This window comes from Sphaeramia orbicularis, chromosome 21, assembly GCF_902148855.1.
Source record: "Sphaeramia orbicularis chromosome 21, fSphaOr1.1, whole genome shotgun sequence".
Taxonomy (NCBI): Eukaryota; Metazoa; Chordata; class Actinopteri; order Kurtiformes; family Apogonidae; genus Sphaeramia; species Sphaeramia orbicularis.
The window spans coordinates 56,136,092-56,150,177 of NC_043977.1; the positions used below are offsets into that span (position 1 = coordinate 56,136,092).

The 14,086-nt window shown below is 35.9% G+C and overlaps 1 protein-coding gene across 2 annotated transcripts; it reads right to left on the minus strand.

The window, feature by feature from the left end:
* Window positions 1-375: 375 nt before the first annotated feature.
* Window positions 376-8,540, minus strand: tmem177 (transmembrane protein 177). Of its 2 annotated transcripts, XM_030124002.1 has the most exons (4): window positions 8,458-8,504; window positions 4,950-4,952; window positions 3,493-3,742; window positions 376-1,228 (listed from the first exon to the last, which is right to left on the minus strand). In XM_030124002.1, exons 3-4 carry the CDS (start codon window positions 3,691-3,693, stop codon window positions 506-508), a joined length of 924 nt encoding a protein of 307 aa, XP_029979862.1. In that variant the 5' UTR covers window positions 3,694-3,742; window positions 4,950-4,952; window positions 8,458-8,504; the 3' UTR covers window positions 376-505. The 2 variants fall into 2 exon arrangements, with proteins under 2 accessions (XP_029979862.1, XP_029979861.1); XM_030124001.1 differs by lacking the exon at window positions 4,950-4,952 and having other exon boundaries at window positions 8,458-8,540.
* Window positions 8,541-14,086: the final 5,546 nt, after the last annotated feature.

Genomic DNA, 14,086 nt, shown 5'->3' on the forward strand with positions numbered 1-14,086 from the left:
CCCATGTTTGGGATCTGTTTTTTTTCAGCACAACTTCATTTATATCATCTGTCTATCATTTTTTCACTTTAACCTACTATATCAACATAAAAGGACAGAAAACACAAAAAATCTATAAAAATCCAATTTGACAAATGTATATAATTTACTGCATAAATAACACACAGACGCTTAACGAACCTTTTCAAAGACTTTAAAAGTGAATATTGGTTCCAAACATTAGGTACAGAAAGTCAAAATTGTAATAAATTCAAACTATACTCAAATATTTGACATAAAAGCAGATCTTTACGTTGGCGTTTTTTCCCCTAAAACTGCGGTAATCAAACACGGTTTTCATGAGAATTAGAATTTAAACAGTAATACTAACCGTCTGCAATTTTACCGCGGTTTATCGTTATACCGGTAATTGTTACATCCCTAATCATGATATATCATGATATATGGTACAGATCCTAGTATTGTGATTTGCATGGTATCTCCAGATTCTTGCCGGTACACAGTCCTACTCTCTGAGCAGGCTGAGGATGCCGTCCCTCCTCACTGTGTACGGTGTGTGTTTCAGCTGTAAAAGGTGAGCTGGGAATAAGTTTCCACTTGGCGCGTACATTTCCTCTCCCTTTGGGCCCATCAGGGAACGCAGTTTCCTGTTTCTTAATAAAATCTTGTCATAAAACTCCACCCCCCCTTTGGCGTAATCCCTGGACACGCCGGCGGCCCTTCTGTCCATGGTGTGGTCGATCCACTGGCTGACGGCGTCTGAGGTGAGGAAGTACGACATGGCGCCCAGTCCCAGCGCTACGGTGTTCACGGCCCACCGGAACAACGCAGGCCCGGCATGGAGGCCGAACACCTGTTTCAGGACCACGCTGTACACCCAGACCCCCCCGAGGCATACGGGGGCCACGGCGGCACTCACCACGGGGCCCCCGGCCTGCAGGCGGGCCACTTCTCGGGCTATGGCGAACTTCTGCGCCTCTGGAGAAAACACCAGGGCCTCCTTTAGAGCTGCGCCGTCATCGCTGCTCCAGTCGACGGTTTTCCCGTTGATGAATATGGTCCGGTTGGTGATTCCACTGAGGTCTTCCACTGTGCTGTTGAAATTAGCGGGGATGCCGATTTCTGCACCCGCAGGAAGCCACGGGACACCGGCACCGACGGGATGGAAACCGAAGGAGGCGAAGGCCGAGAAGTTCTGAGGTGTTCTGACCCCGAAATCTGTCAGTACCTACAAACCACACCAAAATAAAACAAACACAAAGAAGGCACCAAGGTTATTATCGTTAACGAAAACTAACGAAATGACGAAAACTAGAACTGAAAAGACATTTTCGTTAACTGAAATACATAAAAACTATAATTAAAAGAAAAAATGATAACTAACTGAAACCGTACTGTGTGCTTATAAAACTAACTAAAACCTATGAAAATTATGGATAAAATTCCCTTTGTTTTCATCTATGCATAACAATATCTATAGATATAAACAACAAACAAGTACAATGACATGTGCACTGCAGTCTTCAACACATCTGAATCCAAATTACTAACGACCACACATGGAACTAATGTACAACTGTGTGTTGATCCTGGCGTCATGTGTGTAACAGTAAGTGTGTGTGTGAAACACAGCAGTGGAATCAATGTTTAGCAGCAGAAATGAAGGAAACGAAGGAACATTATAATTGAATATTTTTTTAAATTGTTTTGAGTCAATTAATCGTTTCAGCTCTAGTTTGACTGAACCCAAACACCAGCGTTACTTCTGCTCATGTTCAGTGACTCAGTACTCTGTAATGCAGGGCTCTCAAACTCATGTTCTTTCAGGTTCCACATTCAGCCCAATTTAATCTCTAGTGTGCCGGACCAGTGAAATAATAACAGAATAACCTATAAATAATGACAACTGCAGATTTTTAGTTTACCGGCTGACAGGCCATAAACTATTGTCGTCATCTGTCGTCCGTTACAAAACTTTCAATCGTCTTCTTCTCCGAAACTACAATTCCGATTGACTTCAGACTTGGTATACAGCTTCTGTATGATGATGTCAACAAAAGTTAGTGAAATAATTTGGATCCGGATCTGATTCTGGATTTGGTGCCACTTTGAAAAATGTCCCCATTATCAGAGATAGGAAGTGGATGGATGCAATAACTCAGTAAATATAAATGATATCCAGTGTAAATGTCTCCAGTCCAGCCCTGATGGGGAGATGACCCAAACATAATGTCCACATGCTGATCAGGATCTTCTTCTGGATCTGGAACTTACGGAAAATTTCACATGGGCTCTTATGGAGAAAACATTTCAATCGTCTTCTTCTCCCAAACTCCAGTTCTGATTGACTTCAGACTTGGTATACAGCTTCTGTATGATGATGTCAACACAAGGGATTGAAATTATTTCGATCCGGATCTGATTCTGGATTTGGTGCCACTTTGAAAAATTTCCCCATTATAACAGATAGGAAGTGGATTGATCCAACAAATCAGTATCAATGATATGAAGTTGGAATTTGAATTTTTTACAGATCTGATTGGAATATGAGCAAAACATGGGCTATTTCTGTAATATAATGAATACACAGAACTGGGGGAGAATAAATGGATCTGGATACATTTCCCAAAGCTTTTAATTTGGCCGCTAAGCTACAGGGCCATTGGTCTGATTTTTGTCTTAGTTTTAGTACAAAAAACCCCATTCAGTTATGAAAATACTTACTTTTCTAAACTATCCCAAAAAAAAAAAGTGAATAACCTGAAAAAAATGAAATTTCTTAAGAAAATTTAGTGCAATTTTAACAATATTCTGCCTGAACTTCTCATTAGTCCATGTGCATTCTGGATCAGATCTACAAAGACACTAAACACTGAGGAACAGGAAGAAAAAAGTTAAAATTGTGCTTACTTTTCTTTAGACATTTCAGGTTGTTCATGTTTGTTCAGGTTATTCACATTTTATTGTTACAGGATAGTTTGGAAATGTAAATATTTTCATAATTTAAAGTTATTTTTTGCACTAAAACAAAGACAAAAATTTGAAGTTGTCATTATTTACAGGCATTATGTAAATTTTTTTTTTCACAACCAACCAAGAAGAAAATCTGCAGTCATTCTTTTTTGTCGGTTCTTCTGCTGTTTTTATTTGACTGTAGATCAGATTGGTCTGTATGTGGAACCTGAACTAAAATGAGTTCCACAGCCTGGACTGTGGAATTTTTACACTTTGCAAATTCATCCCAGGGGTCAGATTGGAACCTTTGGTGGGAGGCATTTGGTCCCTGGGCCGTATGTTTGACACCCCTGCCGTAATGTAATCTACCAAAGTGGTAACAGGGCTGTGCAGATCTACCTGTTTCACATCCGAACTACTGCATCTATTTCTACAATAAAACACAATGACATCTTTGACATATTAACAAACTGTTCTTCATTCCCAGTTTGTTGAACCTTTAAATAAATGTGGTGCACGTGCACACACATATCCTACCTGCTGGAAAACATCCTGTAGTTTTTGCGACAGTTGGACTGCCTCTCCTTTGTACCAGGCCTGATAGACCTGCCGGTAGGACATGTCAGGAAACACATGGTAGAACATGTTCACAGCAAAGACCCCCCCACAGCTGGAAATGAGCAGCGGGGTGCGGTACTTCTGAAGCAGCACAGAGAACCTGAGGAAACTGGACGCCATGTCACCTTTGGGTGTCGTTAGGTGTTGTTGACTGTTAGCAGGTGTACATCTGTGAAAGACACAAAATACATACATGAGAAACCAAACAGACACATGAGCAGAGGACTTCACTTTTTTGACTCTAAACCAGGGGTGTCAAACATGCGGCCCGGGGGCCAAATCCAGCTCGCCAAAGGGTCCAGTCCGGCCCGTGGGATGAATTAGTGAAACACAAAAATTACACTGAAGATATTAACAATCAAGGATGTCGAATTAATTTTAGGTCAATTCCATCTAAAGTGGGTCAGACCAGTAAAACTACTGTCATAATAACCTATAAATAATGAAAACCACAAATTTTTCTTTGTTTTAGCGTAAAAAAAAAAAAAGTAAAATTACACAAAAATGTTAACATTTACAAACTAGCCTTTTACAAAAAATGTGAAAAACCTGAACAAATATGAACAACCTGAAATGTCTTAAGAGAATTAAGAGTAATTGTACCAATATTCTGTCTGTTATTAAATGTTTTGTGTATTTGTAGATCCACTGTGATCTGTACGTTGTAATGAACATGTGAAAATGAGAAGCTGAGGCCAAATAATGGCATAAATTGTTAAAATTGCACTTTTTTTCCTCAATAAATTTCATTTTGGTCATGGTTGTTCATGTTTTTCCACATTTTTTTAAAGGACTTAAAAATTTTGATAATATAATTTTACTTTTTTCACTCTAAAGCATAGAAATTAGACATATACATTTTGGAATTGATATTATTTTTGTATTATTGTGTTATTATTTTAATCATCCGGCCCACTGCAGGTCATATTGGGTTGTATGTGGAACTGAACTAACATGAGTTTGACAGCCCTGCTCTAAATAGCAAGACACAGCACAAGTTTCCAAAGAGCACCTGTGGATAATCACCAAGAACACCCAGCAGCACTTCCACTCTGTTCGTTTAGAGGTCAGTATGAAAAAAAGCTATATTTGTACTGTACACTGTGCTGTTCTAAATTTAAATAAAAAATAAATAAATAAATAAATAAAATCTTTAAATTTTGATCAGGAGTGTATATCAGACCAAACCAGGACTCTGACTGAAAACACTACTGATACTCCTACTGTTGTTTCACAACCATTTCTTTTGGCTTTTTAAAACCTCATTCTTTCAGACACTTTACCCCAGTATAAATGTATGCACTACGTAATAGACAATTTTATGTGACGACACCTTGATACTATTTAAAATTTTACAAAGTTTAACCCTTTCATACATACTGGTCACTCCAGTGGACAGTTCTTCTCCAGCTGCTCTCTTGTATATTCATGGGTTTGGTCGTTTTAGTTCCGGATCAGCCGACACAGTGAACACTTCTGCACCATCCCATACACTGACATTCATACCATTACTAGAACTTTACTTTTCTAGATAAAACCGTACACGCAAGTAATATGTTTTAGTGTAAATCAATTGCTAATTGTTATTAGACTGTAATTAACAGTTTTCTTAATCAAAAAGTTTTTTTTTTTTTTTTTGTGTATTATCTCCATGAATTGAGTAACAACTAGTATTAGAGCATGTTAAAATGTGAGAAAACAGCATTGGTGGTATTAACCCTTTCATGCATAAATTATGAGAAGCTTAATCAAGACTTTTTTTCCCCCCAAGTAATTCTTATTCCTCTTTGGGCATAAAAAAACCAACAAAAAAGTAAAACAGAAAACAAAACAATGCAACTGAATTTTTTTATGAACCTATTTTTCATGGAGTTACAAAAATGTCCACTCACCTGGACACCATGTGTTTAATTTTAGAAGCAAAAAAACATGTATTTACTGATATACTGTGTGAAAACTATGAAATAAAAACATGTTTAATGCTGCTAGTTATTACTCACTTCATGCAGATAATATGCAAAAAAACAACCACTTCCTGTTTTTTTTTTTTTTACATTCAAACATGTTAGTGCAGATCAGGTTTATCAAAAACAGGAATGTTACAGTAGTGGTATGAATTGCAGTGTATGGGATGGTGCATAAGTGTCCACTGTGTCAGCTGATCTGGAACTAAAACAACTAAACCCATGAATATACAAGTGAACACCTTTAAACAGCTGTCCACTGTGGTGACCACTACGCATGAAAGGGTTAAAAATGTTTTTATTTCATACTTTTCACACAGTATATCACCTTCTGATGATGGGTTTTAAATATGTGTTTTTTAGCTTCAAAAATCAAATGCATGGTGTCCAGCTGAGTGGACATTTTTGTAACTCCACGAAAAATAGGGTCATAAAAAATTTCAGTTGCATTGTTGTTTTTATGCCTAAAGAGGAAAAAAAATCTCTCAAGAAAAAAATACTGACTAAGGTTCTCATAATTCATGCATGAAAGGGTTTTAACCCTTTCATACATAGTGGTCACTCCAGTGGTCAGTTCTTCTCCAGCTGTTCTCTTGTATATTCATGGGTTTTGTTGTTTTAGTTCCATATCAGCCAACACACTGGACACTTATGCACCATCCCATACACTGACATTCATACCATTACTGTAACTTTGCCGTTCTTGATAGACTTGATCTGCAGTAACCTGTTTGAGTGTAAATCAATTGTTAATTGTTACACCTCATTAACAGGTTTTGTTTTTTGTTTTGTTTTTTAAAACAAAAAGTTTTTTTTTTTTTTGCATATTATCTCCATGAAGTGAGTAATAACTAGTATTAGAATATGTTACAATGTGAGAAAACATCCCATTAGCAGCAGTTAACAATGTTTTAATTTCATTCTTTTCATATCACTTTCTGCTATTGGGTCAAAAGATGGAATACGAAATCTCTCTGATGGGACATTTTAGAGACAATTTGACAGATTAGTGTTACTAAATGACCCACATTTTTACTTTTAAATTCATTTTTGCTTTAGTTAAACCATAAGGGATTATCCAAAACAAGGAGCTACTTTATATTGAAATAAACGTCAGAATGGCAATCAATTAAAGTTCTCTCTCTGACGGGACATTACTGTGTTTGGACCCTATTGGGTTTTAAATACATGCTTCTTTGCTTCAAAAATTAAATACATGGTGTAGCTGAGTGGGCGTTTTTGTGACTACATGAAAAAACCCTCTATCACATTGTTTTTTTCATGCCTCAGGAGGAATAAAAACACTCTAGACCACAGGTGTCAAACTCATTTTAGTTCAGGGGCCACATTCACCCCGATATGATCTGAAGTGGGCCGGACCAGTGACTTAATAACATAATAATATATGAATAATGCCAACTCCAAACATTTCAATGTGTTTTATAGTGAAAAAAGTAAAATTACATGATGGCAATGTTGACATCTATAAACTGTCCTTTTAAAAATGTGAATAACATGAACAACCATGAAAAAACTGACATTTATTAAGAAAAATAAGTGCAATTTTAACTCTATTCTGCCTCTGCTTATCATTTGTAAATGTGCATTAAAACTTACAGATCACAATGGATCTGCAAATTTATAAAATATTTTAATAACTGGCAGAAAATTAGTAAAATTGCACTTATTTCTCTTAGCACATTTCTAGTTTTTCCTATTTTTTGTGAAAGGCTACTTTGTAAATTTACACATTTTCATGTAATTTCACTTTTTTTTTTTTACACTAAAACAAAGGGAAAATTTGGAATTGTCATTATTTGTAGGTTTTTATGGTACTATTTGACTGATCTGACCCACTTGAGACTAAAGTAGGGCTTTGTATGGCCTCTAAAGTAAAACGATTGACAGTTAGTATCTTGAGTGTAACTTTTGTATTTCACAAATTCATCCCAGGGGCCAGATTGGACCCTTTGGTGGGCCGGTTTTGGCCCCCGGGCCGCATGTTTGACACCTGTGTTCTAGACTAAACATCTTGACTAAGGTTCTCATATTCATGCATGAAAGGGTTTTCATATATCACTCGACTCAAACATTATTTTATTCTTAAATTTTACCAGATTGAAGCTTGACTGATGGTAGCAGTATTTTTCATTAACCCTTCCATGCATTAATTATAAGAACCTTAGTTAAGATTTTTTTTCTTGAGTGTTTTTATTCCTCCATAGGCATGAAAAAAACAATGTCATCAAGTTGTTTTCTTTTTTTTCATGGAGTTACAAAAATGTCCATGCATTTAATTTTTGAAGTAAAGAAACGTGTTTAAAACCCAATATCAGAAATTGATATTAAAACATGAAATAAAATCTGATGTTTTCTCACATTTTAACATACAGTATTCTAATGCTAATTATTACTCTTTTCATGGAGATAATATGCAAAAAAAACCAAAAAAAAAAAAAAAAAACACCACTTTTTTTCCCTAACAAATAACAATTGATTTCCACTCAAACATGTCAGTGCAGATCAGGTTTATCAAGAACAGCACAGTTCCAGTACTGGTGTGAATGTCAGTGTATGGGATGGTGCAGAAGTGTCCACTGTGTTGGCTGATCTGGAACTAAAACAACCAAACCCAGAGAACAGCTGGAGAACAACTGACCACTGGACTGACCAGTATGTATGAAAGGGTTAAATAACACTATTACCGCACAATAATAAACCATCAACAAAACCAACATGCCCATGGTGTTTTCCACAGATGAAGCACACACAGCAGTTAGCATGAGTTCAAAACACACTCACGATCATAAAGAATTCCATTTCCCCCACAGCCACATGTGTGTGTGTGTGTGTGTGTGTGTGTGTGTGTGTGAAGGTGAACCCAGGTGTGTAAAGTGTCCAAACAGTTTCAGATACTCACATGTTGTCCACATTTACACAAGGACAGCGGGACTAGCACTGCTGCACTTACATATGAAGACGGACACCACTGCCGTAAAGGACCCCGACTGCCGTCAGAGAGGAGCGCGACAGTTTCACGACAGGGGCTTTAAATGTCAGATGTTCATTCTTTTTTTCCTCTTTTTTTATTTCTTCTATTATGTAGGCCTATGGTGCGTGAGGAGTGGAAGTAAAAGAAATGAACTTGTGAAAAATGCAGGTTAAAAAAAAAACAACAAAACTCAAAGTTTAACCCTTTCATGCACAGTGGTCAGTCCAGTGGACAGTTCCTCTACAGCTGTTCTGTTGTATATTCATGGGTTTTGTTGTTTTTAGTTCCAGATCAGCCAACACAGTGAACGCTAATGCACCATCTCATACACTGACATTCACACCATTACTGTAACTTTGCTGTTCTTGATAAACCTGATCTGCACTAACATGTTTGAGTGGAAATCAAGTGCTAATAAAAATTGGGAATATGATAAAATGTGAGAAAACATCAGATTAGCTTCATTAAAAATGTTTTCATTTTATAGTTTTCACACAGTTTATCACTTTCTGATATTGCATTCTTTGCTTCAAAAATTAAACACGTGGTGTCCGGTGGAGTGGACATTTTTGGAATTCCATGAAAAATTGTTAAGGTAGATTTGTTTCTTTATTGCTTTAACCAAAAAAAAAAAAAAAAAAAAAAATTCAATTAACAAAAAAAAAAAACAAAAAAAAAACAAAAAAACTTTTCAATCAAAGAAAAAAGTGCTCAAATTAAATTTATGGATGGTAAACTTTTTTTTTTTTTTTCATTCAAGCACTTTTTTTTTTTTTTTTTAAAGCAATAAAGAAACCAATCAACCTTCATAAAAAATAGGTTCAATAAAAAAATTCAATAGCATGGTTTTTTCTTGCCTAAAGATGAATAAAAACACTCAGGAAAAAAATCTAGACCAAGGTTCTCATAATTCATGCATGAAAGAGTTAATGGAGCACTAAAAAATTAGATAAAGATGAACTTTAGAGGTGATAACACATTCACAAATTAACCCTTAAAGACCACAGCTGATATGGTCACAACTTTTTTTTGTCTTTTCCAAGTGATTTATCACTATTTATAATAATTTTATCATCTTCATTTTGTATTTTTCATTGTAAATCCTTTATGTTCCTATATTTAATTCACTGATCATATAGACCAGGGGTGTCAAACATGACTCGCAGGGGCCAAATGCGTCCCACCAAAGGTTCCAATCCGGCCCCTGGGATGAATTTGCAAAGTGCAAAAATTCCACAGTCCAGGCTGTGGAACTCATTTTAGTGTCGGTTCCACATCCAGACCGATATGATCTACAGTCAAATAATAACAGCAGAAGAACCCACAAAAAATGATTATATATTTTCTTTTCCGTTTGATGTGGAAAAAAATTTTACATTACGCCTATAAATAATAACAACTTCAAATATTTGTCTTTGTTTTAGTGCAAAAAATAACAATAAATTATGAAAATATTTCCATTTACAAACTATCCTGTAACAATAAAATGTGAATAACCTGAACAAATATGAACAACCTGAAAGGTCTAAAGAAAATTCAGTCCAGTTTGAACTCTTTTCTTCCTGTTCCTCAGTGTTTAGTGTCTTTGTAGATCTGATCCAGAATGCACATGGACTAATGAGAAGTTCAGGCAGAATATTGTTAAAATTGTACTTATTTTTCTACAGAAATTTCATTTTTTTCCCAGGTTATTCACATCTTTTTTGTTTGGATAGTTTATAAAAGTAAGTATTTTCATAATTTAATGAGGGTTTTTTGCACTAAAACAAAGACAAAAATTTACAGTTGTCATTATTTATAGGTTATTCTGTTATTATTTTACTGGTTTGGCCCACTGGAGAGCAAATCGGGCTGAATGTGGAACCTGAAAGAACATGAGTTTGAGAACTCTGGTCTAGACATTCGTAAAAACTCAGAGTAAATTCAGAGGTTATTATATGAAAACAGAGAAAACTGAAGAAAACTGTCATTTGTCAGATTCCACGGGTTTTACCGATGAATAAATGTTGTAGAAGATGATGGTGTTTCCATGGTAACTACGAAGCCTCTGAATGTTCAGATGGGTCAAATCTGACGACCATGAAAAGATGACAAACTGCATTTCACACCAATTACTTGCATGTACTGATAGGATTAATGCAGTGGTTCCCAACCTTTTTAGGCACAGACCCCATTTCAACATCACAAATTTCTGAGGACCCCAGACATTCAAAACAGAGACATTTTGACATTTTGCTAAAATTAATTTGTTTTTGATCATGTAATAGTTTTCTATACTATGTTGCAAATAAATGTTAATTTTAGAGGACATTTAGTCGATATAATGTCTATTATTGTGGACAGAGGCAGTAAATCCAGGTGTAGATTACTGCACAAAGGGTCAGGATATGTCCAGTCAGTCCAGCTGTGATTTACAAGGAGGACAATTAATACTGAACAAACAAGAACTGAAACTATGAATTATGAAAGAGCTGCAGCATCTGAAACTGACCACAATGAACATTTGACAGATGAACAGAACCACAGTGCTGCAGTTTCACAGCCACAGTTTGTCATGTTTTATGGATTGGGATTGTCTCTGTCAACTCGCCACATATTTTTTATTAGTAGGTTTATTTATATTTTTATCAAGTACTAGAAATTTCAGGCGACCCCAAACGGGGTCCCAGCCCCAAGGTTGAAAAACACTGGATTAATGGATCATCAGGCATTAAACATTTTATATCAGTATGTCTTTTTTTGTTGGTGATGAAATATCCAGCATGTGAACTGAAAACAGAAGGATAAATGGTGGGTTGTTTGGGTAAAAGTGCTAGACATTTGTTGCCATGCAGTATTTGCAATACATAACTTATATTTATTGTAAACAGTGAGTAATGTGTGTTACTTCTACATAAAGAACAAAACACGACAAAAATGATTTACAACCCCAGTTTTAAAAATGTTGGGATTCTGCAAAAAATGTAAATACAGACAGAAAGCAATTATTTGCAAATGTCATAAAGCCACATCCTGTTCACAACAGAACACAGAAAATAAATCAAAGAATAAAAACAAAATAAAATAAAACAATTCCATTGTAAGAAAAAAATAAGCCAAAAAAATTTAATTAAATTAAAAAAATAAATTAAAGAATTTAATTTGATGGCAGCTAAACATGTGTAAAACAGTGGAACAGGACCATGTTTATCAGTGAGCAGCACTGCCTCTTCTTTGACCACCAGTCTGTGAACGTCAGGGAAGGGGGGGGGTCCAGTGAATGTGTCGCTGTTGTCTGATGTCAGATTGTGTTCTCCACTCCTGGCTCTTCTTTGTTTTATTTTCTAAACCATTAGTGATTCAGGCTTTTGAACTGAGCGCTGGTAACAAACCAGATGATCCCTTTTCTCTTTAATCTTGTTTTTACTCATCGTCTTTGGTTTGTGATTTGACAGGAACATTGTGAAACTGTTCCACAGTTTTTGCAGATCTGTACACCTCCACCCGTCTGGACTTCTGAACAGCTGTGCCTTTTATACCTGCCCATGTCACTGACCTGCTGCCAATTCACCTGGTTAGCTCCTCCCACTTTTTCCAGTACGACCGACTGTTCCAGGATCCTGTTGCACTTCTATTCAAATATCAAATATGTGTTTATGGGATTTGCATGCGTCGTTGCATTCTGTTTGTATCTGTGTTTTATACAGTGTCCCATCATTACCCTGCCCCCCGAAGGAGAGGCAAGGGGTGTTGTTTGTTTCTTTGTTACCTCCGCCAGGAGGTACTGTGATCACTTTGCTTTGTGTGTTTGTTTGTTTGTTTGTTTGTTTGTTTGTTTGTTTGTTTGTTTGTTTGCAAGATAACTTAAAAAGTTATGTACGGATTTTTAGGAAATTTCAGGAAATGTTGATACTGGCACAAGGAAGAAATTATTACATTTTGGTGGTGGTGGGGGGGGGGGGCAGATCTGTCTTTGCAGAGGTCTACACTCTCTCAGTGCTTTTCTTGTTCCTTTGTTTGTTTACACTTTAGCAGAAAAACCACTGGTTGGTTTCACACCAGACTGGGCTCATAGATGACCAGTGACCCAGAACACATGTCATTACATTTTGGGAAAGGGAGGTCAAAGTTCAAATGTGTAATGATTTTTTAAATCTTCCCATTTACTTATAATGAGTGAAATATGTGTGAGAGGCGGGGTTTGTTGTGTCTGACACCACTGGTTTAGAACGAGCTTTAACACAACATTCACTTTAACAGGAGCAGGACTGTCACGTCCAACATGGGTTAGTCTGACTTCCACAAGTTTTTTTTTTTTTTTTTTTTTTTTTTACCTTGCCTTACTTTACTTATAAATTTTCTTTCTTTCTTTCTTTCTTTCTTTCTTTCTTTCTTTCTTTCTTTCTTTCTTTCTTTCTTTCTTTCTTCTGTCTTTCTTTCTTTCTTTTCTTTCTTTCTTTCTGTCTGTCTTTCTTTCTTACTTTCTTTCTGTCTGTCTGTCTTTCTTTCATTCTTTCTTTTTCTTTCTTTCTTTCTTTCTTTCTTTCTTTCTGTCTGTCTGTCTTTCTTTCTTTCATTCTTTCTTTTTCTTTCTTTCTTTCTGTCTGTCTTTCTTTCTTACTTTCTTTCGTTCTTTCTTTCTTTCGTTCTTTCTTTTTCTTTCTTTCTTTCAGACATGCTGAACATGTTCAAGCTGAGCTCGTGCTGTTGCTCAGTCATTTACATGTACGCTGCTCCTTTTATTGACTCTGTTTTTCTTTGCACATACAGGTCTATATTTTTAAGCAGTCACACTGTCAGTGGAGAGGAGGAAGTGAAAGTTGCACAGTTTTTTTTTTTTTTTGCAGCAGACAAGAACTGTTAAACTATCATTTAAAAATGACTCAAAAAACATCAGCCCAGTCTGTCTTAGCAACAATAAATAATAACAATCTAATACCATAATCATTCTGCTTCATAATTTTATGCTAAAGAAAAATACAATGAAATGTCATTATTGTGTTTATTGTATCTACTGGGAAAAAGAGAAAAGGGACATTTTGGTAAATCCCTGTTTCCATGTGCAATATTATAAAGGTCAAAAAAGTTTCAAGAACACAGAAGTGTTTCTGAAAGTGGCCTTTAAAGGATCATGTGCACAGCAGAATCACAGAGTCAATACTACGGTGGCCCAGAGGGGCAACAGCCCCAAAAGTTATCCACTATAAGAAAAAAAAAAGAACAGCCCAAAAATGATCCACTATAAGAAAAAAAGAGAACAGCCCAAAAAATTGTCCGCTATTAGAAACAAAACAGAACAGCCCAAAAAATTATCCACTATAAGAAAAAAAAAGAACAGCCCAAAAAATGATCCACCATAAGAAAAAAAGAGAACAGCCCAAAAATGATCCACTATAAGAAAAAAAAGAGAACAGCCCAAAAAATTATCCACTATAAGAAAAAAAAAAAGAACAGCCCAAAAAAAGATCCACCATAAGAAAAAAAGAGAACAGCCCAAAAAATTGTCCGCTATTAGAAACAAAACAGAACAGCCCAAAAAATTATCCACTATAAGAAAAAAAAAGAACAGCCCAAAAAA

Coding starts and splice junctions, on each gene's coding strand:
- tmem177 (XM_030124001.1), bottom strand. CDS start 3,693: ATGGCGTCCAGTTTCCTCAGGTTCTCTGTGCTGCTTCAGAAGTACCGC. Junction 1,229..3,492: donor TACAGGATGTTTTCCAGCAG/GTAGGATATGTG, acceptor TGTGGTTTGTAG/GTACTGACAGATTTCGGGGT.